This window comes from Dipteris shenzhenensis, chromosome 24 (assembly GCF_047967505.1).
Source record: "Dipteris shenzhenensis isolate YYH24624 ecotype China chromosome 24, Dip_SZ_1.0, whole genome shotgun sequence".
NCBI classification, from domain to species: Eukaryota; Viridiplantae; Streptophyta; class Polypodiopsida; order Gleicheniales; family Dipteridaceae; genus Dipteris; species Dipteris shenzhenensis.
The window spans coordinates 27,612,880-27,640,279 of NC_141619.1; the positions used below are offsets into that span (position 1 = coordinate 27,612,880).

Sequence of the window (27,400 nt, forward strand, 5' to 3'; positions counted from 1 at the left end):
TGGTACTCCAGAGTACAATCATGGTATTACGGTGCACAACCATGGTACTACGGTGTACAACCATGGTACTGCTGAGTGCAATGATGGTCATACAGAAGACAGAAACACTAATGAAGACGACACTGATGGTGATAGTGATTTAGAAGAAAGTGACATAGACATTGCTGAACTTGAGGAGAATCACCACCAACAACTTGAGGTCTTGGGCGGACCTAGGGTGCATACCGGATGCAGAGGTGAGGACATGGCCGATCTCACTTTGCTTGACCTTTTCTTATCAGAAGCCGACCACCCCTCAATTCAAGACCTTCCGGAAACCACTTATGAGGTGGAAGGCTTACCTTACCGGGGCATGCTGAAACAGTCACCAAGGCATCGAAGGCATACAACATCTGCAACATCTACTGATTCTACATCTCAGTCAATGCCTGAGAACCCCCCAGTTACTTACCCCCCATCTTGGTTGAGAGAAGTGGAGGGGGACTTTCCCCTTGAAGATACTCCAGCACATACAAGACTGAGAATGGGTGAACCAAGTATCTCAACATCCCAATGCATTGCCCCTGTTGATGAGGCACGGAACTGGCGGTATCTCAACATTGGAAGTGAGGACCAACCCAGGCATTTGAAGTTAGCCACTTGGGTCTGGGAACATGACTATCTTCTAGCTGCAGTCACCGACCTTTTTAAAGAATTTGTGGATGTCTTTGCTTGGTTCTACAAGGATCTGAAGGGGGTGCCCGCTGATTTCATGGAGCATAGCATCGACTTATATCCAGATGCAGACCCTATGATTAAAGGTCCATACCGCATGAATCCCAACTACGGCAAGGCAGTCCAAATAGATGTACAGAAAATGGAGCAAGCAGGATTAATCTACCCAGTGGATTACTCCGATTGGGTCAGCGGAATTGTCATTGTACCCAAAAGAGAGACCGGCAAACTTAGAATATGTGTTGACTATCGGAGTTTGAATGCTGCAACATGACGTGATAGGTTCCCCTTTCCCTTCACAAATAGAGTGTTGGAGACAGTGGCAGGACATGCTTTATACTCATTCATGGATGGATATAGCGGGTACAACCAAGTCCGAGTGAAAGAACAGGATCAGGCCCAAGACTACCTTTGTCACTCAATGGGGAACATATGCCTACCGAATGATGCCCTTTGGACTATGTAATGCCCCGGCAACCTTTCAACGACTTGTAACCAAAGTCTTTCAAGAGAATATCGGCAAGTTTCTTGAGGCATTTCTAGATGACTTCTCTGTTTTTAATGGTAAATCGGCCTCCCATCTTGATCCGACCATACAAAATGATCATCTACATAAGTTGAGATGGGTCTTTGATAAGTGCAGAGAAGTGCGCTTGTGTTTGAACCCTGACAAATGTTTCTTTCTCGCACTTCGAGGTGTTCTCCTTGGTCATATTGTTTCTGCTGAGGGCATGACCACGGATTCCGCAAAGGTAGAGGTGATCATCTCATTGCCCATCCCTCGTACACTCAAAGAGGTGAAGTCCTTCTTAGGGCATGTAGGATATTACCGAAGGTTCATATGTTTCTATGCCGACATTGCTATAGCACTGACAGAACTCCTACATCAAGACCGATCTTTTGTTTGGGCCACCCCACAACAACTAGCCTTTGATGATCTGAAGCATCGCCTCGTGAAGGCCCCCATCCTCAAGCAGCCCGATTGGGATGTAAATTTTCATGTCCATGTGGATGCTAGTGGGTGGGCAGTAGGTGCTATACTGGCTCAACCTAACCAGGATACCAAGATTGATTTGCCAATCTGCTTCGCGAGTCGACAACTCAATGGAGCAGAACGCAATTATAGTACCACAGAAAGGGAGGGCCTCGGCATGGTTTATGCCATGACCAAGTATCATCACTACCTCTTGGGCAACAAGTTTGTGATCATCACTGATCATCAAGCTCTTCAGTATTTATTGAATAAGCCTACTCTTGGTGGCCGGATAAGCAGATGGATTCTTCTTTTTCAAGAATTTGAATTTGACATTGTGGTGAGGGCTGGGAGACTGCATCAACCTGCAGACCACTTGTCCAGGTTACATTCCGGGGAACCAGCCAGTGGTATCACCGATGAATTACCCGATGCGGGCTTGTTCGGAATGACGGCACTACCTGATGAATGCCTATTTGCAGTTGCTTCCCACCATGGTATGCCAACATAGTACACCTCTTGTCTATAGGTGGCTTTCCTCCAGGATTAACTCCAACAGAGAAACGCAAGCGGATCCTTCAAGCTGCTCCTTTTAGGTTGATTGCAGGTCAATTGTACAAGCTCAGGAAGGACCAGATCTTGAGACAATGTGTGCTTCTGCACGAGACACAATCCATTCTTAAAGAGGCACATGCTGGCATAGGTGGAGGGCATATGGCCTCAGATGCTACTGCTCGGAAGATCATGCAAGCAGGGTTCTGGTGGCCCAAGCTCTTCCGCGACTGCCATGCTCATGTGACCAGATGTGATTCATGTCAACGAGCGGGCCCCAAGCCTACAAGGCGTGAGTACCTCCCTCTCAAACCCTTCACTCCGGTGCCTCCCTTCTATCGCTGGGGATTGGATTTCATTGGACCCATCTCTCCTGCCACACACCGAGGGAACAAGTATGCTCTGCTTGCCACCGACTATGGAACCAAATGGGTCGAAGCCAAGGCAGTCAAGAATTGTACAGCCCAGGTAGTAGCCACATTTCTATATGACCAGGTCATCTCTCGGTTTGGTTGACCTGTTGAGTTGATGAGTGATAGAGGGTCTCACTTCCTAAATGACACCATTGCTGCACTAGTTCACCTGCTACAAATAGTTCACAAATTTTCATCTCCCTATTACCCACGTGCCAATGGTCTAGCTGAGAGCTCAAATAGCACAATGTGCGGGATCGTGCATCGACTTTGCCTAAATTCTTTAGCCGATTGGGACGACATACTTCCAGCTGCTTTATTCGCCTATCGAACTGCTTACAAGGCGAGTACTGGGTATTCACCCTTCGAGCTGGTCTATGGACTAGAGGCCGTTATGCCTTATGAATTTCATTTTGACACTCACAGGATTCTTCCAGACAAAAATGACAACTTTGAAGCCTGCACATTGGAACGCTTGTGGGATTTGGAAGCACTGGTAGAGCATCGACGTGAAGCAGTTTTTGCTCAAGAAGTGTGGCAGAAGCGACAACAAGCTTGACATGACCGGAACCTCAGAAAAAGAAATTTCAAAGTCGGAGATTTAGTACTCTTGTATTCCAGTAAGTTTCTCAAACACAAACCTAAGTTTGTGAGTGGTTGGATAGGTCAATTTTTCATTGCCAAGCTTATCCCAAGTGGCAGAGTCTACTTGGCCACTTTGGAAGGCAGACTCCTACCTGCACCAGTGAATGGGTCACGCATCAAGAGGTACCATGATCAATGAGAAAACACCCTCCTAGTCCTTCTCCTTCCTGGTGACATCTTCTCCCTCTGAGTGAGGGCCACTTTTTATTTCTACAAGGGTCCTCCTCTCTACCCCTAGTGCCACTTTCTCTCTCTCATTAGCTCCTCCTCTCTCCCCTTGATGCCACTTTCTCTCTCTACATGGGTCCTTCTCTTTCCACCCGAGTGTCACTTTCTCTCTCTAAGTGCGCCCTCCACTTTTCACCCCGAGCCACTTTCTCTCTCTAAGTGTGACCTCCTTTTTTTCATCCCGTGCCACTTTCTCTCTCTAAACGACCACCCTTTAAATGCGACCTCCCTTTTTCACTCTGTGTCATTTTCTCTCTCTAACTACGGCCTCCCCTTTTCATCCTGTTTTACAAACTCCTTCTCCTTCTACCTTCTGTCCAAGTTCTACCTCTCTCTTACAAAACCCTTCTCTTTCCACCCTCTGTCCAACTCCCCACCTCCCTCTTACAAAAACCTTCTCTTTCCATCCTATGTCCAACTCTCCACCTCCCTCATACAAAACCCTTCTCTTTCCACCCTCTGTCCAACTCCCCACCTCCCTCTTACAAAAACCTTATCTTTCCACCCTCTGTCCAACTTCTACCTCTCTCTTACAAAACCCTTCTCTTTCCACCCTCTGTCCAACTCCCCACCTCCCTCTTACAAAAACCTTCTCTTTCCACCCTCTGTCCAACTTCTACCTCTCTCTTACAAAACCCTTCTCTTTCCACCCTCTGTCCAACTCCCCACCTCCCTCTTACAAAAACCTTCTCTTTCCACCCTATGTCCAACCCCCTACCTCTCTCTTACAAAACCCTTCTCTTTCCACCCTATGTCCAACTCTCCACCTCCCTCTTACAAAACCCTTCTCTTTCCACCCTATGTCCAACTCTCCACCTCCCTCTTACAAAACCCTTCTCTTTCCACCCTATGTCCAACTCTCCACCTTTCTCTTACAAAAACCTTCTCTTTCCACCCTATGTCCAACTCTCCACCTCCCTCTTACAAAACCCTTCTCTTTCGACCCTCTGTCCAACTTCTCACCTCCCTCTTACAAAAACCTTCTCTTTCCACCCTCTGTCCAAGTTCTACCTCTCTCTTACAAAACCCTTCTCTTTCCACCCTCTGTCCAACTTCCCACCTCCCTCTTACAAAAACCTTCTCTTTCCACCCTATGTCCAACTCTCCACCTCCCTCTTACAAAAACCTTCTCTTTCCACCCTCTGTCCAACTCCCCACCTCCCTCTTACAAAAACCTTCTCTTTCCACCCTATGTCCAACCCCCTACCTCTCTCTTACAAATCCCTTCTCTTTCCACCCTCTGTCCAACCCCCACCTCTCTCTCACAAACTCATTCCCTCTCCACCCTTTCCACCTCTGCCTCCCTCTTACAAACACCTTCTCTCTCCACCCTATGTCATTCCCCCACCTCTCTCCTACCAAAACTTTCTCTCTCCACCCTTTGTCACACTCATCTCTTTTTCTTCCATCTTCCATCATCCTGGCGATGCACGTCCAACCTATTTTTGGCACTTAGCTAAATGTGGCGAATATGCTAAATTTGGCAAATAAGCTAAATTTGACGAATATGCTAAATTTAGTGGATATGCTATTCTTGGTGGATAAGGTTAAGTTTGGTGGATTTGCTTTTTGGCTCTCTCTCCCCTCCATCGGTTCTCTCCACCCTTTACACACCACACTCAAAAGCGCGCTAGTTTGGCGGCCAACTATCCTCCTCCCAACTCTCCTCTCCTTGGCAACCAGCTCTCTCCCTCCTCCTTGGCAACCAGCTCCTCCTCTCAGCTCTCCTCTCCTTGGCAACCAGCTCTCTCCCTCTCCACGCAGCTCCCTCTCCTCCCCTTCTCTCCCTCTACTACCCGCCACCCTACCCCTCCCTCCTCTCCCTCTACCTGCCCTCCCCCTCTACCTGCCACCCTGCCTCTCCCCCCTCTCTCCTGCGCAGCCCCTCCCTCCTCTCCCTCCTGCGCAACAGCTCCCCTCTCTCCGTCTACCCGCCACCTGCCTCTCCCCCTCTCTCTTGCGCAGCCCTTCCCTCCTCTCCCTCTACCTACCTCTCCCCCTCTCTCCTGCGCAGCCCTTCCCTCCTCTCCCTCTACCTGCCCTCCCCCCTCTCCTGCGCAACAGCCCCCCCCTCTCTCCCTCTACCCGCCACCCTGCCCCTTCCCCCCTCTCCTGCGCAACAGCCCCCCCCTCTCTCCGTCTACCCGCCACCCTGCCCCTCCCTCCTCTCCCTCTACCTGCCCTCCCCCCCCTCCTGCGCAACAGCCCCCTCCCCTCTCTCCCTCGACCCGCCACCCTGCCCCTCCCCCTCCCCCTCTCCTGCGCAGCCCCTCCCCCCTCTCCCTCTACCTGCCTCCCCCCTCTCCAGCGGAACCCCCTCTCTACCCTCTCCCTCTACCTGCCTATGTCCCCCTCTCCTGCGCAACTCTCCCCCCTTCTCCTCCCTACACCCTCTGCGTCACCCCCTCTCCCCTCCTTGTTCCCGCCCCCCTCCTCCCCCCTCGTCGCCCCTCCTTCTTTATCAGTCTACATCCGTCCTCTTGCTCTCCCTCTTCACCGACACCCCTTCCTCACTCTTTTCCTCTCCATAGAAGCATGGGCCTGCATTGGTGGCTCTGTTAAGGAATTCTCTCGTAGCAGATTCCGGGCTCCTCTCTTATTAACCTTGACATCAACACCTCCTCCTCCCTCCTTGCCTCTCCAGACCTTGACATCGACACCCCCTCCGCACTCTTTTTCTCTCCATACGACACCATCGTTCATGCCTACCCGTCCCCCTCGCCACAAGTACAAACCCAGATTACCCCGCGATACTTTATTCGTTGAATTCCATCGGGCTCGGGCAGGCCACAAAACAGGATCAGGACCATCTTCCATGGCATCACTTGGCAAACGCACCACTGATGACCTGGGTGCCGGGTCTACACCATAGAGCAATTCCAAACGACCTCGAGCAGCTGCAGATTCACCTCCCTCCAACAGGATCACTATCATATCAGATGAGGAGCTATCCCCCTTTTCGAGTTCCTCTGATTCAGATCATGGAGGCTCTGACTATCTGCCCCCCACAGGTACAATCAAAACACCATCCAAGGCATCCAGTGGGCACAGTGGTCACAGTAACGGTGGCGGTGATTTGGCCCCACAAAGTACAGCTTGTGATCTTCCACCCCCTGCTTCATCCTCCTCGATCATTCGGGTGGTTTTCAAACCTTTCCTCGATCCCACACTCAAGCTGTCTAGCATCTTGTCACCTGATGAGATAGCCCGCATGTCTCTCATGGAGTTTGATGATGTCACACTTCCCCAGGTGGACGTCCAAATGTGTACTGCGTTCATTCAGTCTTATAACTTTGCAACAGACACATTTGGATTCCTGAATTCCCGTCACATGTTCACTCCTAGTCTCGTATCCACATATCTCCGTCTTCCCACACTTCCCTTTTTGCCACCTCACACCTACTCACCCACATTCCTCTGTCCTTCTTGTCTACGTGTAAAACTCATCGCAGAGGACATGAGTGCAAGAAGGTTCTCGAGGGAAACAGCCGAGAGGCGCTTCTAGCGAGGTATTTGTTCACGCACTTCTACTCTGCCCCAGGCCACTTCTTCATCACCAAGGCGATCCACTCTGCCTTAGACTCCATTCTCTCGGTCACTCCCTATGATTTCGCCTCACTCTTCTACTCTGCCTTCCGTAACACAGTTCGCAAGCGTCGGGGCACATATACCTGTACTTGTGGGCCCCACCTCACCTTCTTACTTCATCAGTGGAAGGCCAACCCTCCTTCCATTATCACAGGTCGCCTCCCTTCATCATCTCTCTCCCCTCCTGTCACCCCCTCTTCCATCTCTTTCACTGTCACTTCCAGTGTTCCTTCCCTCGGAACTGCCTCCTCTCCTCTTTCGATCAGGAGGACACCTCGGCGAGCGCCACCTCATGAAGTCTGCACCGGAGCTTCTTCAGTATATCCTGTTACCTGTGCCACAGGTTTCCCATCAGTGATATGTCTTGTATCTCCATCAGTCGTGCCCGTGCCAGGACTTGCCTCTCCATCAGTCACACTTGTCCAGGCTTCTCCAGGGATCTCTAGACTTTCAGTGGGAGGGATTGCACCAGGTACACCCCCTGTTGTACCAGTGACGACGATTGTTGTACCAGGGACTTCCTCGAAAGGTGTATTGTTACGAAGGACTGCAGCTGTTTCATCTTCACTCCCTACCACTTTCACCGATGCAGTCATCACCACAGTTCAGGCGACCCCTCTGACCATGTGTTGGACCAGGTGTTGGACCTGAATCTTAGCCTGGGACCTGACTGCCACGGGCTTTCTCAAGGGATGTCATCCCAGGGAGTACTTCACATTTCAGCCTCCCCACCACGACCACCACAGGGCAGAGACAGGAGCAAAGACCGGAGTGGGAGCCCCTCTCGAGGAGATCCTCCATCGGCCACTTCAGCATCAGAGGAGGTATTTGAGGGAGGGATTTTGCCCCAATCTGTGGATTGCCCACCCCTTCATGAGAATGATATGTTCACAGCTTACATAGCTGCTTCATCAGGCCCACCTCTTTCAAATATTTCCCTGGTGGAAAAACAGAATGAAGATTACAGCCAACTACTATCTGTCCTTCACAAAAAACGCTCACCAGTATGTGGGGAAGAGGAGGATCTCAATCAAATCTTCACCATTCCCTTGCAGGACTGCCTCGCACAGAACAGAAAGATCTCCAGGGCCCCGACGTGTTTTGTGCACTTGGACAAATTGGCACCTATAGGAAACCTGTCAACCGAGGAAGAGGGAGCTCTCCCTGACATGTTTGAGGAATTGGGGGATGTGATTAATTTGGTAGACAGGATGAATTACAGCGACAGGTATGCGTGGATGAAAAGGTCCCTGCATCTTGCCTCTCTCAACAGCAACATTTGAAGTTAGAATTCGAGAGAGCACAGGCAGCCCAGCAGCGCGCCACAAAAGTGACACTTCGACAACAGGAGGAAAGGTGGCAGAAAGAGAAGGACTCAGCAATACATGAGCGTGACATCGCCTGAAACATTCAGCAGGCTGCCCTTGAGGATCACCTCCATAATCACAGGCAGGAATGGGAAGCAGAAATGACAACACTACGCAGCCAATATGCAGCAGCTCTGGCAACTTTGCAAAGCCAGCATGTCACAGAGGTGACCAGATTTCACCAGGAGATTACACAGGTAAAAGAGTCATTGTCTTCCTCTGAGATTGCCAAGGAAAAATCAGAATCCAGAGTGGCTGAATTGGAAAAGAAGCGTTCATCCATGGAGGAAGAATTCACAGATCTTCGGACGCAGTTGGCCACCCTCCAGACTTCCCAGTCCACCTTGCAAGGGCAAAAGGATCATTACTACCGGCGATACCACCGATATAAAGCCAAGTATGAAAATTTGAGAAATGTGATGGACACGCTTGAGTGTGAGGAGGAAGCACCCCATCCACAGATACATATGACTGAGCCAGAGCAAAGGGATGAGCAAAAGTAGAGAGATATACCAATCCTTCCGACTGGTCATGTGGCGCGATGCACCACTGTCAATAATCTGGCTCTGTGGACATCCGGTAGGGAATGACATCCTGGTAGCAGTCGGCAATGATGCAAAATGTCCAGCAAAAGGAAAAGGTGCAATTGCTCTCAAGTCAGATGGAGTTGTAAAACAGTTGTCCGATGTTCTTTATGTGCCAGATATCAAGAGGAACTTGTTGTCCGTTTCTGCGATCACGGATCAGTCGGGACCTCAAAGTTCAATTCAATAAGAATGGCGCACAGATTTTGGATCTTCAAGGGAAGGTCATTGGTAAAGGTACACGGCGCAACAACATCTACGAACTCTCAGCCTTCAGTGCTCGAGCCGATGTGAGGCAACACTAAGCTGTGGCATGAGAGGTTTGGTCATCTAAACCTTAGTTCTTTAAAGGAGATGCATAAAAGTGGAATGATTGCAGACCTACCAGAAATTACAGATCTGCCCGATGTATGTGAAGCTTGTATGATGGGCAAGCAGCATCGGCAACCCTTTCCTAAAGAGGCCAGCAGGGCAAAGGCTCCTCTAGAGCTCGTTCACACAGACCTCTGCGGAAAGATGGAGACGGAAGCTTTGGGTGGTTCCTACTACTTCATGACGCTGATCGACGACTACAGTAGAAGGATATGGATATACTTCCTGAAGACTAAAGATGAGGCTTTTAGTAAGTTCAAAGAATGGCATGTAATGGTCGAGAAAGAAATGGGGAGAAAGGTGAAGAAGTTGAGATTAGACAGAGGTGGTGAGTTCACATCAAGTGAATTCGAAAGTTACTGCAAAAGTCACGGGATCAAGAGGCAGAAACCCCCGCCACATACATCACAGCAAAATGGAGTAGCAGAGCGCCATCTGCAAAATGGACAGGAGTATGATGAAAGGGAAAGATTTGCCAACGACTTTCTGGGCTGAAGCATGTAACACAGCAGTTTACATTCTGAATCGTAGCTACACGAAGGCTGTGAATGGGATGACTCCACTGCAGGACTTTTCTGATAAGAAACCTTCAACTGCACATTTCAGACTTTTTGGATGTAACTATTTTGTGCATGTCCCTAATGCTAGCAGGACCAAATGGGAACCGAAGAGCCGGAAGTGTATTTTCTTAGGCTATAGTGAAGAGGTGAAGGGTTACCATCTCTATAATCCTATTACCAAGAAGGTAATAGTAAGTCACGATGTGGTCTTCTCAGAACAGCCGCATCAATTGGAGGAGGATGTTTCCTTCCCAGACAACCAGGACCAGGATATCCATCCAGTACAACCACCAACAGCAGACCGACCTCCCCCAACGGTGCTTGGGAGGATTCAAGATAAAGAAGAGGAAGAAGAGCCCGCAGAACCACAATGGCAATGGCCATTCCCGAAGTGGGTAAAGCAGCTTTTGGACAGCAGAGAACCTCCAACCATTGAGGAGGAATCATCCGAACACCGCCAGTCCAAGAGATTAGAGGAGCAAAGAAGGGCGCAGGAACACTTGGTCAACTACGCTTTGATGACAGAGGTAATCCGTGCTGAAGAACCCAAGTGTCTTGAAGAGGCACACGGTGATGATAGGTGGATGGAGGCTATGCAGTCAGAGTATGGCTCCATAATGAAGAACAACACTTGGGACCTTGTGGATTGACCACCAAAATGCAAGGTAATCGGCACCAAGTGGGTGTACAAGACCAAGTACAAGTGCGACGGCACGTTGGATAAGTACAAGGCTTAGCTCATGGCAAAAGGATTCGCACAGGTACATGGTTTTGATTATCACGATACTTTTGCTCCCACAGCTCGACTAACCACAATTCACAGTGTTTTGGCTTTAGCAACACAAGAAAGTTGGCCCGTGTTTCAAATGGATGTAAAATCTGCCTTTCTGAATGGAGATCTCAAGGAGGAGGTATACGTGGAACAACCACCAGGTTTTGTGATCCCCGGTTCAGAAGGTAAAGTCTGTAAACTGAAGAAGGCACTTTACAGGCTGAAACAGGCCCCAGGAGCATGGTACCAGCAGAGTGATGCCTACTTTCTGCAAAACGGGTTTAGAAGGAGCCCATCTGATGCAAATTTGTATATCTACAGAGAAGGAGGCAGGTGTATGATCGTGATCCTTTATGTGGACGACCTAGTCATAACAGGGAACCATGAAGAGAAGATCTCGCAGACAAAGCAGTTACTAGGAAGAGAGTTTGAAATGACAGACCTCGACTGATGCATTTCTGTTTAGGGATTGAAGTTTGGCAAGAGCCAAAACAGATCTTCATCTCACAGCTGAAGTATGCTGGAGACATACTGAAGGCATTTGGCATGGCTGAGTGCAAGACAGTTAGCACCCCTATGGAGGTTGACGTGAAGCTCTCAAATGAGGATTCATCACCACTACTGGACGAAGCGAAGTACAGAAGGCTTGTGGGTAGTTTGATTTACTTGTGCAACACGTGGCCGGACATCAATTTTGTGATTGGTGTACTAAGCGGGTTTTCCAATAAGCCCCGGGAGAACCATTGGAGGGCAGGGATGCAGGTGCTGAAATACATCAAAGGCACACTTGATTATGGCATCACCTATACCAAGGGCAACATCTTGACCGGATTCTGTGACTCGGATTGGGGGCAGGAGACGTGGACAGCAGGAGATCAGTGACAGGTTACTGTTTCTTACTTGGATCTAGAGCTGTGTCATGGGTCAGCAAGAAGCAACCTACAGTTGCTCTTTCTTCTACCGAGGCTGAGTACAAATCAGCATGTTTTGCTTCTTGTGAGGTAGTGTGGTTGAGGAGGATTTTAGGAGACATGGGTGCAGTGCACAACAAGCCTACGCAGTTATCATGTGACAATCAGAGTTGCATGGCAATTGCCAAGAACCCGGTGTACCCACGCTCGCAGAAAACACATTGAGATTCAATATCACTTTGTACGCGAGCTCATCATGGATGGAGAGGTCGACTTGATGTACTGTCCGACTACAGAGAATGCTGCGGACATCTTCACGAAGGCCCTTGGAAGAGACTTGCTGGAGAGGCATCTTCATCGACCTGGCATTGGGCCGAAAAAGTAAGTTCACTTGCAGGTGGACATTGAGGGGGGGTGTTAGATATCAATGCTTCGCTCTCGTGTCGTGTAACTACGCGGGAACCAACTAACTCTACTTGTAAGTCTCCCATACGAGGAGAAGGCATTTGAGTAGCTCGGTTATCCGGTAGGTCCTGGTTTTGGATACCAGATGGGGGCCATGTGTGGCCTGATGGCTGGACGGCTTTAGATAGAGTTGGCACACTGCCAACTAGGCTACATGCAAGTGCGGGAAGGCATCCCATGACTGACCACACTGAGGGTGGATGGAGCATTTCCCGGGGCATCCCACTCTCAGGTTGCGGGGCCCGTTTGGAGCCCCAGATGATCCCAGATTGCTCTGGACCGAATGGCAACCATAGGTTACTTGCTCTATTCTGTGCCACAGTTCTATCGTGCAGGTGGACATTGAGGGGGGGTGTTAGATATCAATGCTTCACTCTCGTGTAACTACGCGGGAACCAACTAACTCTACTTGTAAGTCTCCCATACGAGGAGAAGGCATTTGAGTAGCTCGGTTATCCGGTAGGTCCTGGTTTGGACACCAGATGGGGGCCATGTGTGGCCTGATGGTTGGACGACTTTAGATAGAGTTGGCACACTGCCAACTAGGCTATATGCAAGTGCGGGAAGGCATCCCATGACTGACCGCATTGAGGGTGGATGGAGCATTTCTCGGGGCAGCCCACTCTCAGGTTGCGGGGCCCGTTTGGAGCCCCAGATGATCCCGGATTGTTGCTCTGGACCGAATGGTAACCGTAGGTTTCTTGCTCTATTCTGTGCCACAGTTCTATCGTGTGGTCGGTGGCCTATTTCGGGACCGACCTCCAGTCGACCGTTTTGGGCGGACTTGGTCGGTCACCCAATTGGGTCTAACCGACTACGACTGGTGGCTATATAAGAGCAAGCCCGTGAAGCCCATATTCATCACTGACTACAGCAACCCTGATTCCTTAGCATCCAGCCTCCGTCCTCTACTGTTTCCAGCACGCCATCGAAGCTTCTCACACAAGAGCGCACGGCTGGGAGGCAACGCCATCTATCGTATCAGTTTTACAGTAATCAAATTTTTTATTCTCCATACTATCTGCTTTTCTCTCTTACATACGAGATCCTGTTATCTGTTGAGCATAGACATTGTATTGTTTTCTTACAAGTAGCATACCATCCACATCCAAGATGCCAATCAGTAAATCCCTGTCTAGTCCCCCCAAGCATATGACAACACCATGATTAGGGAGTTGTATGATAAGCATGGAGTTGAGTGGTGCACATGAATGGTGCGGATGATGTAAAAAGCCAAGAAATCAAGAGCTGCCATAAACAGTGCAATGGAATTGGCATCATGGAATCAAGAGCTAGTCATGAACAATGTGTGGTAGAGTAAAGAGTTCAATCAGTGACTTCGTGTCAAAAAAATAGGCTTTGCCAAGAAGGAAGGAAAAGGAATCTGCAACCAATCCATCGACAAGGAGAAGTTGGCTTCAGCTTTGGAGGATACATATGGAGGCAAGAGGAATGAGGAAGATTCATACCCAAAAGATCTTCCTTTTGTTTGCTCTACTATATTGTTGTCTCGTCATTTCAATCTTGCTTCCCCGAACATTGTATTGTGAAAACAAGAAGGATTAGAACCCTCAAAATGAAGAAAAGAAAGGTGTCGTTTAAAGTCATTTGAATCTTAGATGAGTACATGCAGATAGGATCAGCAAATACCAGAACCCACAAGCATGTCTATAGATTCTTGATGATTACTAGTCACATTATCACTTGCAAGAGCAGGAGAAAGTTAATGATGCATCTGAAAAATCACCATCTCTACCTTTTCACCGCATTGTTTTTCATTTTTTAAAGAAATATGTATACTTTTAAAATTCCTTCTAGAATACAAAACTTTCGATGGACAATACAGATTACCAGCCCAAGCTGAATTCAAGATGCCTTTGAGAAGCATTTCTATCTTCCAATGAGCTAGTGAGAGGTTCTGGCCATTCACAATCAACTGCAATGCCAATTATACCACCTTGTTTCCCCTATCACAAATATCAAACATCAAGTAAAATGTTAGGCCACAGTAAACTGCTGCAACAACTTTTCCAAATTCCCTGCAAGAGTTCTTCTTATGCTCAATTCCATATACTTTTATCTAGACCAAATTCTATACTATTAATGCAGCTCAATGGTTTCCACATTGCAAGCATGTTAATGAAAGGGATCAAGTTTGAAGAAGCAAGATTATTTCCAACATTTACTTTGGGTCACAGTCAACTCTCATGGAAATTGTTAAAGATGCTTTTAAAAGATAATAGCAGCTATAGACTTAGCAACTAGGTCTATTAAGGTATCAACCTTTGCCACTGTACTACATTCCAAATTTGGTACGAGATGTTATTGTAAGCCTCTTTGATAGTCGCATTTAATACATGTTAGTAGAAGACAGCATTTTTATGGCCTCTAGAGCTAGGCTTTCAAAGTTCTCTGAAATGTGTGTGTGTGTAAAGTTCGAATAGTGCAGTCCATCCTTGTGGCATTTATTCAATTTTACTTGCCATTGATCATGTTCACTAAGGCAGATCTTACATCTCTCATGTCTGTCTTTATGGAAATCTTTTGGCGATCCAAACATGGCAGAAAAAGTCTTAGGCTGCTTTCGATGCATCACATTTGTTCTCCCAAGATGCATGGTGGATTGAACATCACAGATATTCATGTGCATATTCTTGCCCACAAGGGGAAAATGTTGCTGCAATTTCTGCAAGGTGATCAACTTTGGGCTCTTATGATTAGATCATATCAGTATTTCTGCATTTGGTCATTGGCAACTCAATCGATGGGATTTCTTTTTTGGCTGCAGTAATGGCACTTTGCCTGGCTGCCATTTTGTCTCCCACTTGCTTCTTGACTGGAAGCATGTTCTTTCTCATCTGGAATGAAATGGATGGCAATCTTTGCTTGGGAATTCTTTGAAAGCTAAAAGCATTCACTGGTCGAAAGTCTTTCAGCCTCCCTTGGCTTTACAGGAACCTCGACGTTCCTACTTTGTCTCGTTTAAAGGCATCACCTCGGTTGCTCATGTTATAGATGATACTGGTACTGTGCTCCCCTTTTCTCTGGCAGCCACTAGATATGGATTGGGCTCTCATTATCGTCCTTTGTGGCAACAAATTACTTCTATGCTTTCGCCTTTTGTTCCAATTCCTCCTTTGGAACTCCAGGACCAACTGGAAGATTGGACTTTGACTTCTCCAGGGTCCTCTTCTCGTCCTTTGAGACTATCTCAAATTAGTGTACCTGCATTGTATAAAATCCTTTTGCCTCAACCTTGGGTTTCAAAGAGAGGTGATTCTATTTGGCGAATGCATCACCCAGCCAAGTGGTGGAGAAAAAGATTACAACAACTTTAGGCCTATAAAGTACCGCTTCGGCAACAGGTTTTCTTTTGGCAAGTTGTTTTGGGGGTGTTTCCATCTGGACAGCTATTAGCTCATCGACACATTGCTCCTGCACACTTTGCCACAGATATTCTGCTTCTTCGGAGACAGGGCCTCAGTTGTTTTGGCATTGTCTGTGGTCTCATGAGTTTTTTAATCTGCTTTGACAACGCCTGCAAGAGAGATTCCTATCCTTTCGGTTTGGGAAGTTCTTCTGGCTATTTGGGTTTTATCCATCCAGACCGGAGTTTCATCTTTTCTTCGTTTGGGTTCGCTACTGGATACTATGGACTTTATGGACATATAGGAATTATAAAGTCTTTGGTAATCCTACTTTCTCTCTATTTGGCTTTTTTAGGCATTCTCTACACCAATCTTTCTTTGATTGCTTGCAGACCCGCTGCATAGATCATGAGGTCTTTTTGGCATATACTGAAATTTTCAGTTTATGTCATTGTAGCACCTTGTTTTGAGGTTGCTACTCATATAATATAATCAATCAAAGATTTCACCCAAAAAAAAAAAGTGTGTGTGTGTAAAGAAAACTTGCCATTATGTCAGGCTAAATTTTGTCTCCAATCGAATGATCGAAGAAAGCTTGCTAAATGGAAGACCCAATCTAGGCAAAGGGACTTTTTGGATAAAGGTTGCTCTTCCAAGCAATTCTTTAAAAGTTTGCATTACAAAAGACAAGCTGCCAATATATGTCGGATCCGGATGCCTCATGGTTCTTGGTCCTCATCTCGTTCAGAGCTTACTGCTTTTTGTGTGCAGCACTTTTTATCTCATTTTGGGCATGTGGACATTCTTTCTCCTCAGGTTGTGTCTGCTCCCCAGCTTCTTTTGCAGCATGTTCATCCCATCCCCTCTAATGCTCAGGCTTTGGAATTGGAAATTCCTTTCACTGAAAGAGAATTGTCAGATGCTGTTAAATCTTGTGGTAGATGGAAATCTCCCGGATGGGATGGTCTCACTGTGGAATTTTTTATTGCTTTTTGGGATATCCTTAAGCACACTTTGCTGCAAATGGTTAATTCAGCCTGGGAAAATCAGCAAATACCTGTCATGGAAAAAAGGACTTGTGAAGCTCCTTCCAAAAAAGCAATTATGTGGTTTGCTCACCAATTGGAGACCAATAACGCTCATGCCAGTTATTTACAAGATCATAGCTAAAATGGTTGTGGACCGTATTAAAGGTTATTTGCATGATGGGCTACATCCTTCGCAATATGGCTTCGTTCCCCGTAGGCATATCACGGATAATATTACCAATTCTTATATTGGGATTGAATATGCCAAATACGCACATCAGGATGTTCTGCTCTTACATGTGGATATTGCAAAAGCCTTTGATATAGTTCAATGGGATTTCATCTCGCAAACAATGCCAGCTTTGGGGCTTGGAACAAAAAAGTAGAAGATTATTTACTGGCTTTACAGGGACAGTAATGCAGCTTGCATTCTTTTTGGAGATCTCTCTAATGAGTGGACTCTTCATTGTTCGGTTCTTCAGGGATGTCCCCTTAGTGCTTTATTGTATGCCATTGCTACCCGTCCTATGCTGCAATATATTGATCATCTCGTGGCTACAAGATCCCTTCATGGTTTGGAATTGGATGCAAATCGCAGCATGGTTGCTCAAGCTTATGCTGATGATTCTTTCTTTACCCCGAAGAATATGCAGAATGATCTTTCTGCTTTGATGCAAGCTCTCTCTGTTTATGGTTTGGCAACTGGTCTTCATGTAAATTTTCAAAAGTTCAAGCTGCTCCCATTGCATTCTAAAGATTTGCATAGTCTTTTGTGGCCCGGGGAAATCATTCCACCCACTCAGATTGTTCATCATCTTGGTTACCCTTTGGGGTGGGGTCTCACTCGTCGTCAACAAACTAATTGGGTGATGGTCAAGCTTCGCAAAAAGCTAGAATATTGAAAATTGGCAACTTGGCCTTTGCATGTTCGGCTTCGGATAGTACAATCCATCCTTGTGGCACATATTCAATTTTACTTGCCTTTGATCATGTTCACCAAGGCAGATATTGCTTCTTTCATGTCTGCAATTATGGAAATCTTTTGGCGTTCCAAACATGGCAGAAAAAGTATCAAACTGCTTTCACTGCATCAACTTTGTTCTCCTAAGATGCATGGTGGTTTGAACATCATGAATATCCAGGTGCACATCCTTGCTCACAAGGCAAAAATGTTGCTGCAATTTCTGCAAGGTGATCAGCCTTGGGCTCTTATGATTAGATCTCTAGTTACACATATCAGTATTGCTGCCTTTGGTCACTGGCAAATCAATTACTGGGATTTTTTATTTGGTCGCATCGATGTGACTTTGCCTGACTGCCCTTTGGTCTCCAGTTTGCTTCTTGATTGAAAGCACGTCCTCTCTCATCTAGAATGGAATGGTCGCTAATCTTTGCTGGGGAATTCTTTGCAAGCTAAAAGCATTCACTGGTCAACAATTTTTCAGTCTCCACTGGCTTTACAGGAACCTCGTCGTTCCTATTTTGTTTCTTTTAAGGGCATCACTTCTATTGCTGATGTTATTCAGGATGATGGCTCTATGCTACCTTTTTCTCTGGCAGCTACACGGTATGGCTTGGGCTCTCATTATCGTGCTTTGTGGCAACAAATTGCTTATATACTTTCACCTTTTGTTCCGATTCCTCCTCTGGAACTTCAGGACAGGTTGGAGAATTGGACTTTGACTTCACCAGGGTCCTCTTCTCGCCCTTTGAGGCTATCTTAGATTACGGTGCCTGCATTGTATAAAATCCTTTTGCCTCAACCTTGGGTTTCAAAGAAAGGTAATTCTATTTGGCGAATGCATCGCACAACCAAGTGGTGGAGAAAGAGATTAAAGCAGCTTTGGGCTTACAAAACTCCTCTTCGACAACAGGTTTTCTTCTGGCAAGTGCTTCTAGGCATTTTTCCATCTGGACAGATGTTGGCCCGTAGACACATTGCTCCTGCTCATTGCCATAGATGCTTGAGTCCTCAGGAGACTGTGCCTCATTTATTCTGGTTTTGTTCATGTTCTCGTGAGTTCATTAATCTTCTTCGCCAGCGCCTGCGAGCCAGATTCCCGACTAGTCTTTTTGGAAAGTTTTTCTGGCTCTTTGGTTTTCATTCACCCAGATCAGAGTTTCATCTTTTCTTTGTTTGGGTTCGCTATTGGGCACTCTGGACTTTATGGATAGACAGGAACTGTAAACTCTTTAGTGATCCCATATTTTCCTTGTTTGGATTTTTTAAGCGTTCTCTACAGCAATCCTTCTTTGATTACTTGCAGACGCACTTCATAGATCATGATGTATATTTAGCATACACTGAGATTTTCAGTTGATGTACTTTTGGCTGCCTCGTTTTGAGGTTGCTACACTTGTAATATAATCAATCAAAAGTTTTCCCTATATTAAAAAAAAAAGTGTGTGTGTGTGTGTGTATAGGCTGGAGGATTTGAGTTTGACTTCCGGACAATCCTCCTTTCGTCCTTTGAGATTATCTCAGATTATAGTGCCTGCATTATATAAAATCCTTTTGCCTTAGCCTTCGGTTTTAGATAAGGCTAATTCTATTTGGCAAATGCATCGGCCAACTAAGTGGTGGAGAAAGAGACTAAGGCAACTTTTTGGCATATAAAGTTCCTCTTCGGCAATAGGTCTTTTTTTTAAGAGTTCTTTTGGGCGTTTTTCCATCTGGCCAACTACTGGCACGTAGACACATTGCTCCTGCTGTGTGTCGCAAATACTTGGCTTCTCAGGAGACTGTCCTTCATTTGTTCTGGTTTTGCCCGTCCTCCCGTGAGTTCTTGGATTTTCTTCGACAGCGGTTGAGAACGAGTTTCTTTTTTTTTTGCCAAAAGAGACTTCTATTAAGTATTAAAGAAAACCGTTAGAGCGAGCTCCATACGGGATACACCATGCAATGCATGAGAAGCTCAAAAGCCAAAAAGAAAGGATTGGGACTGAAAGTGCCATCTCAATCCTGTAGAATCCTCTGAGAAAAAGGGAGAACCCCTCCAAACTCGTAGCAATACAGTCCTCCTAGAAGAGGCTGCCCGTGAAGGGCCCTACATGCTAGCCCAAGTGGCTATCAAAGTATGAACCGTGTCAGTCCAAATACTCGTGAACACTTGTGAAGGGTGTATCTAGGTGCCATCCAGGGCCTCTGTACATCTGGCTCTCCAGATGTGCCAAGAGGAAATGCTAGCCAGAATCTCCCAAGAAGTGTCCACTGAAGCATGAGAAGCTCTGAAGGGCGTAAATGGTACATCCTGAAGAAAGCAGGTCTCTATCACCTGCCTATAGACCGAGAGTGTCCAAGAAGAAGACTCACCCTCATAAAACATCTGGGGCCCAGTAAGGGATAACCAGGTGACCGAACCCCAAGTCATGAAGAAGGGGGAGGTATGAAAAATGATGGGTATCTGAGCAACCCCTTTCCAAACAGTCCTCACCTAACTACAATCCCAAAGGCAATGTCGCACTAACTCCTTTGCAGAATGACAACGAGGGCAAGTAGGGTCAGCCCCAAATCGTGATCTCCACAGATTCACTGCAATCCCTCCATGAATAGAAAGACAAAAGAAAAGAGTGATCTTTCTATTTCTGAGGGATTTCCAGAGCCTCCTCTTGAAGTTCCTACGCAAATCTGCGCAAATCTGCGGTGATGAAGAAGCTGCCCCAATGGGGGGCTCTGGAGGGAATCCAACCCCTACTGCTCAACTGAAATCTCCTGGCATTACCAATCGTGAAACGAAAGAAGGGAATTCCCCTCTCTCGGTGTCCATGATCTATCCACTCCCACTCTCCTGGGTCCCACTGTAAGCACCTGATAGGTGCACCTCCATATAACCACAATCTCCAGGATCCCAGGGCCAAGAGCAGAGGGTCAGGGTCTAAATACCACTGCAAGCCCGCTCCATGATCCACAAAGCCAACAATCCTGACAGGCTGAAAGGCAACCTCTAGAAGAATATCATCTGTGGATCTAGAAAGTAGACCCCCATCCCCAACGTCAAAGATAAGTGCATCCTCCCCAACACCTCAAAGAGCGATCACCTGAAGAGGAACTATTGTCCTCAAGAAAGCTCCCATCCAAGGGGCAGAAGTAATAGGCATATCAACTGTCCACTCCACCGAGATGGCTGCATCTATCTACTGAATCCAACGTGCTGCCCCTCTGAGGTGACTCACAGACTGTAGTCTCTGATCCTCAGGTAGCCTGATAAATGCTTTCCAAGTGCCTACTGTGAAGGCGGGGCCTCTCTCCCATCTAGACCACTGCATGTAATGCGAAGTGCCCAGTGGTCTGCCATGCTCATCAAGAATACTGTCATTCCAAATGACTGGCTGCCTATCGATCTCTTCGAGGGTAGAGGGCAGAACCCTGCGAAGTGTATTCCTGAAGCTGCCCCAAGCTTTCAGGATGGCAGCCATGAGAGGAGATGCAGGAGATCTGAGAGGGCGGAAGTAAAAATCCAGCAAAGGGTTGTCCACCCAATCATCTCCCAAGGTAGGTGTGCAAGCCTGAATGCGTTCAAAAAAGAAGTCCTTCCAAGGTTCCTGCCCAGGCATGAGACCCCTCACCACCACCTTACAAAGCAATGCCCTGCATTGCAGGTCCAAGTCAATGATATTAAGGCCCCCTTCACATGTAGGGAGAATAATGGTCTCTCAGGCCATCCTCACTGCAACATCTGCCGTGCCATCGAGTCCACTCCATAAAAAATTTCTGATTGGTCTAATGAGCCGAGTGATGCACTCTCTAGACCGGCACCAACATGAACACACAAACTAGGTGGTGGCCAAGAGAACCTGGTTCGCTACCACAACTCTAGATGTAAGGTCAAGTTTGGCTGAGCTCTAGAAGAGAAGCTTTTCCCTTATACTCTCCAGTACTGGTGTAAACTGCTATGTTGGAGAGATGCCCAACCCTACCTGGCATCCCAAATATCTGACAGGAATACCCCTCTGAATCCAAGAGAAGCCAAAGTCAACTCCCCAGCCTGCAGTGTCCTCATCGCTAATCCAAACGCCAAAGGATTTATGCCAGTTAATGTGTGCTCCTGCACCTAAGCAAAAGATATCCAAGGCTGTCCAGAAAGCATCCAGTGATTGCGAGGAGGCGTCATCAACCAACTCATAGTCCAGAAAGTCCTGCTCCTGTCTCAAGGACAATCTCAGCCCATATAAACCAGCCTGAGATCTAAGAAAGATACTCATAGCTTCAGCCACAAAAAGAAAAAGGAAGGGGGCTAAAGGGCATCCCTGACAGACTGATCTAGAAATCTGAAACCTGTCACCCCTTACCCCTCCAATCAAAACCTGGCTGTGGGCTGATCTGTAAAGGGAGGCCACCCCTCTAATCCATGCATCTGAAAATCCGAATCGTAGAAGAGTGCCCTCAAGAAAACCCCAATCTACTCTGTCATAGGCTTTCTCAAAGTCCAAGAGTAAAATTGCCAGCCTCTGCCTGCTCTCCATAGCCCCCTCTGAGGCTTCCCAGAAGGAAAAGATGTTATCAAATATGCTCCTGCCATGCACAAAGCATGTCTGAGTATCATGGATGAGGTCTGGAAGAAGGGGTTGCAATCTAATGATGATCGCCTTGGCAAGAATTTCGTATAGAGTGCCCAAAAGAGTGATGGGTCTCCAATGGGATACAAAATTCCTGTTGCCACCTTTCGGGATAAGGTGTATAAGTCCCTCGGTAAGTGAGTCAGGCATCTCACCCGAGTCCCAAATGCCCTGCAGGGCTGAAGTAATATGATCACCTATCATATCCCAAAAGGCTATAAAAAAAGATGGGGTAAGACCATCTGAACCAGGGCACTTGCCCTTATGAAGGGCGGAGAGAGCAGTCTTGAATTCTGTGTTGGTAAATCATGCATCAAGTGAGCATATCATCTCTAGGTGTAACCAACACAGGTAAATGCTGCCAAACCACATCTCTAATCACATCTCTGGCCTATGTGTCAAGGTCTGCAGAAAGAAGGGAGGCATAAAAATGTGTCGCTAAGTGCACGACGGTATCCGGATGAGATTGCAAAACCCCGTCAGAGTCAATAAGCTGCCTGACACTCTCTCTACTATGTCTGGGACAAGTGTAGAGAAAAAGTGTTTATTGACTCTCCCTCCCATCTGTATCCAAAAAGACTCCTGTGCATGGAAGGCATACTCTGCTCTCTGATCTAGCAATGTCTGCAAGTGAGCCCTTGCTGCAGCAAGGCGCTCCTGGATCCAAGCATCTGAGGGTCATTTTTGCTCCTCCCTCTGCAAGGCTGTCAATTGCCGGCGGATACCGATCTCCCGCCTGAGTATCTCACCTCACCTAGTACTAGCGACAGAATGATAAAAGTTGCTAATACTGGCAAGTGCTGTTGCCACATGTGAAGGTGCGGCCACCCCCCCCTGCATGTGAGAAACCCAGATCTCCAAGACTACCTCTGTGAGAGTATCGTCTGTGTGTAAGGCGTCGGGGATCCTGATACTGGAAGATCGTCCTCTCAGATGGGGCTCTGAGATGGACAAAACTACTGGAAAATGGTCGGAGGTGGAAACACCAGGTGTAATGCAAACTGTCCCCCCTCTATCAAGAGCCCAGTCATCCACATAGGATCTGTCAATCTGAGCATGGATAGGCATCTGCACCCTATGGTTCGACCACGAAAACAAGAGTGACTGAGATTGAATATGAAATGCATCATTTGACCAAAATCTTTGCCATTGAATCTGAACAAGAAGGCATCCCAAGCTGCTCTCTCAAGGAAGTGAATACCACCTTCTCTTCCCCCTTTCTTATCGGATGGTGCCTCAAACATGTTGAAGTCACCTCCAATAATCCAAGAATCTGCAATGTCAGCCCATGAGAGCAACTCTCTCAAAAAAAGAACACGGTCCCCTCTGTTGTTCGGAGCGTAGAGGTTGAGGAAACCAACCTTACGTCCATCAACCATAAGCAAAATCCACTGGGCCCTGGAGGGGGTGATGGTACCGTGTCCAATGACCAGAGGGAGGATAGAGTCTGAAACTGATATGCAAGTACCTCCTCTGGTTCCCAAGACAGGAAGCCAAAACGTACGGCCTGAAAGCAGCTTACCTGACTTGAAACAACAATCTCTGGCATCTAGTTTGTGTTCCTGTAGAAAAAGAATGTCTAAGGAACCACCTGACACACCTGGATGAAGCTGATTTCTTATCAACTGTCTGCGACGGCGATGAGGGATGTTGCCCAAACCCTGTATATTCCAACTGGCTATCCTCATCGACAAGAGGGAGCGGGTTGGAATACCTTACCCGACCTGGTGGCAAAAAAAGAACCCTCTACCGGAGCTGACCTCCTGCCATACACATGAGGTCCAAGGGGAGGAAAGTCCACTGGCGAGAGAGAGAAGGATCTCTCAAAGGGGATGCCGATAACTTGCTCTCCAAAAGTGGAGGGTACAAAATCATCATCTAGGAGGTCAGAGAGGTCCTCAAGAGCAGAAAAGGAATTCCGTTGAGCCAGTCCTGGGGAAGGGGTCCGAAGGATTCCTACCGAAGCAGGGAAAGAATGTAAGACCCCTTTCCCTCTGTCAATAGAAGGAGACATCTGTGTTGCGTCCTGATCAAGAAAAGTACTGCGGACGAGGTGCCAACAACCTGGGCTGCTGAAGGAGGCACAGCCTAATCCTGTGGTGGAGTGGAAGAAGGCTCCTGAACAATAGGCTCCACAGCCTCCTAAGGCTCCTGAGGGGTAGTCTCCGGAGTGGCGGAAGTATGATCTGAAGTAGAGGGCCTAACCGCGAGCGGAACCCACTGGGGGCCAGAGGTAGTGCGATGTGCAAGAAAGACTCGGGCAGCCCTAGGAGGAGGGGGGAGCCGTGTCTGAGGCGGTGCCTGTGGAGCGATAGGTCCTGCTCCTGATCTCTGTCGTAACCTAGTACGAGCTAGTTGCTTTTTTGGCCTCTTCTTCTTCTTTGGGCAATCTCTGGCGAAGTGCCCGGAGGATCTGCAAATCCTGCACTGGTCCTGATGACCTGCAACCTCAAATCTCTGGCGAAAGAAAGACCCATTGGGTCGCTGTAGCATGATCTGAAATGTTAGGGTCCTCGACAAAGACCCTAACCCTGGGTACCCCATCCATCCTGACCGCCTCAGCACTGACGAAGGCTCGCCAGGAAGAGGGGGGATCTCTGCTACCATACCAAACCTCTCGCCAATAACTGAAAGAAGCCGGTGATAAACTGAAGGTAGACCAGGGAACCTGATGAAGATGGAAACTCCGTGCTTGTCCTTGAAAGAGAAACAAAAAAATCCTCCTGTAGTCTAGAAAGAGAAACCCAGTCTGTAGCAAGTCTCTCGTGATGTTCGGGGAATCTGGGCACACCTGAAAGAAACCTCGTTCCAACAAACGTACATCCTTAAGGTGGGGAGCGAGGTCCTGAGGAAGCGCCACAAGCATCCAATCTCTAGCCTGTGACTTGGAGGGGTGGGAGCCATAGATGCGTGCAAAGAGAGTCGTGGAACACTCATGCTCCAAATCCTTTTGCAACTGCTGCAGCTCGTCTTTTGAGAAAGTGACGGTTCTCGCGGCCGGTGTGTGCGGTAACAGATTGACTGAATGGGTACCCATTGGTCAATCAAGGTGGGAAAGTCCGAATTGAGCAAGGAGAGGAGGAGGAGTCAGCAAGGAGAAAGGGAGGGCAGAAGGAGTAGAGGAGGGGGGGGGGAGCAAAGAAACATTGCGGGGAGGGGGGGGGGGGGGGGCACGCAGGCAGGCAATGCACGAGGGAGCGGCTGGCAGCAGTGTGGGGGGGGCTGCGGTAGCGCGGGAGGTAGGGAAGGGGAGAGAGGGAGGGGAGGCGGGGGGAGCAGCACGTAGGGGGGAGGGGAGGGAGGAGGCAGCAAGGAGGGGAGGGAGCGGGTAGCAAGGAGGGAAGCAGGAAGGAGGAAGGGCAGGAGGAGGAGCAGGGAGCGGCAGCGAACGAGTTTCCCGACTCCTGCTTTTGGGAAATTGTTATGGCTCTTTGGTTTTCATCCGCGCACTCAAGATTTTGGGTTCGTTATTGGGCACTTTGGACTTTGTGGATAGATAGGAATTGTAAAGTCTTTGGTGATCTAGCATTTTCTTTATTTACTTTCTTCAAGCGTTCTCTGCAGCAATCTTTTTTTGACTGCTTGCAGACTTGCTACATCGATCATGATGTATATTTAGCATATACAGAGGTTTTCAGCTGATGTAATTTCCAGCTCCTCGCTTTGAGGTGGTTTTTCTTGTAATATAAACAACCATGGCTTTCACTATAAAATTGTGTGTGTGTGTGTGTGTACATAAAAAGATACATATAAATATACCTAAATGCATATACCTCCCCCCCCTGCTTCACCAATATCTATACCTATACCTATACACACACACTTCTTTTTTTGGGGGGTGAAATCCGTTTGTCATTATATTACGAAAAACAGCCCCAAGGAAAGGGACGCCAATTACAAGCATCAAAAGATATAATTATATGACAAGAAGGCAAGATAATCTAGATCCCACACATGTAGACGATCATAAAATGATTGCCGTAAAGATGTCCTGAAGAACTAATACTTAGCCAGGGGGGATCACCAAAGACCCAATGGTTGCAGTCCTTCCATAGGGTCCATAGGGTCCATAGCGCCCAATAATGAATCCAATAGCAAAGAAGATCATATCCCTACCTCACTAGATGAAATCCAAACAGCCAAAATCGCTTGCCAAAGCAACCACTAGGAAAACAAGTCTAAAGCCTTTGCTGTAACAAGAGCAAGAAATCATGAGATTCAGGGCAATGCCAAAACAATTGAGGCATAGACTCCTGCAAGGACAAACATTGTTGACAAGTGGCAGAAGCAATATGATGACGAGCCAAGATCTTTCTGAATGGAAGGACCCCATGCATAACTCACCATAAGAATAACTTTTGCCAAAGAGGGAGTTTCAAAGCTCGGCTGTGCTGCAATATTTGGCACCACCACTAACAGGTGCGTGTCATAGACCAAATGCGATTGGCATGAAGAGAAACCCAAGGGGAGGCAGCAAAACCTCTATACAAAGATGTATCCGTGATACCAGCTAATAGTATTGCACGGCAAACACAATCATTTGATTGGAGAACCCAGTCTTTGAGGCAGTCAAGAATCTCAAGACAAGGTACAGGCTGAAAATCATGGAGCATCTATGACAATAAAGACAATGACCAAAGGCTATAGAAACAAGGGCGAATTCAAATGTCACAACATGGATATCCACGCCGGATCACTTTGCATGAACCGCAACATCATTTTTCCCTTATGAGCTAGAACATGCATATGAATATTGAGGATATTTAGTCCCCCATGCATTTTAGGTGAGCAAAGGTGATCCACTTAAAGTAGCCTCGGCGAAAGCGTGACCTCCAAAAAAGCTCCATGATATTAGACATAAAATAGGAGATGTCTTGCTTGGCAAACATCATTAAGGGCAAATAAAACTGGATATATGCAACCAAAATCGATTGAACTATGCAATTATGGACATGTAATGGCTAGATGGCCAACTTCCAATATTCCAGCTTCTTCTTAAGCATGCCAAGCACCCATTCCATTTGCTGACGACGAGTGACAGTTCATCCCAAACGGTGGCCAAGATGACGTATGAGCTGAGTGGGTAATACTATGTCCCCTGGACATTAGATATGATGCCAAGCTTTCTCATGGAGAGGAAGAAGTTCAGATTTCTGAAAATTTACTTGCAGACCAATAGCTAGACCATATAAAGATAAAGCATGCATGATAGCGTGAAATATCCCTTTCTGCATTCTGGGGCAGCCTACACTTGCGTAGTCAAGGGTCTGTTGCCATGTATCTGCAGACCATGCAAAAGCACCC

At 47.3% G+C, this 27,400-nt stretch overlaps 1 protein-coding gene across 1 annotated transcript in view; it reads right to left on the reverse strand.

The window, feature by feature from the left end:
• Positions 1 to 27,400, reverse strand: part of LOC147886440 (beta-glucosidase 42-like) — a 101,650-nt gene that overhangs the window by 24,046 nt on the left and 50,204 nt on the right. The window contains exon 8 of the mRNA XM_087395169.1: positions 13,996 to 14,111. Coding sequence (XP_087251295.1) covers positions 13,996 to 14,111 — 116 coding nt within the window. The remainder of the gene's footprint in view (positions 1 to 13,995; positions 14,112 to 27,400) is intronic.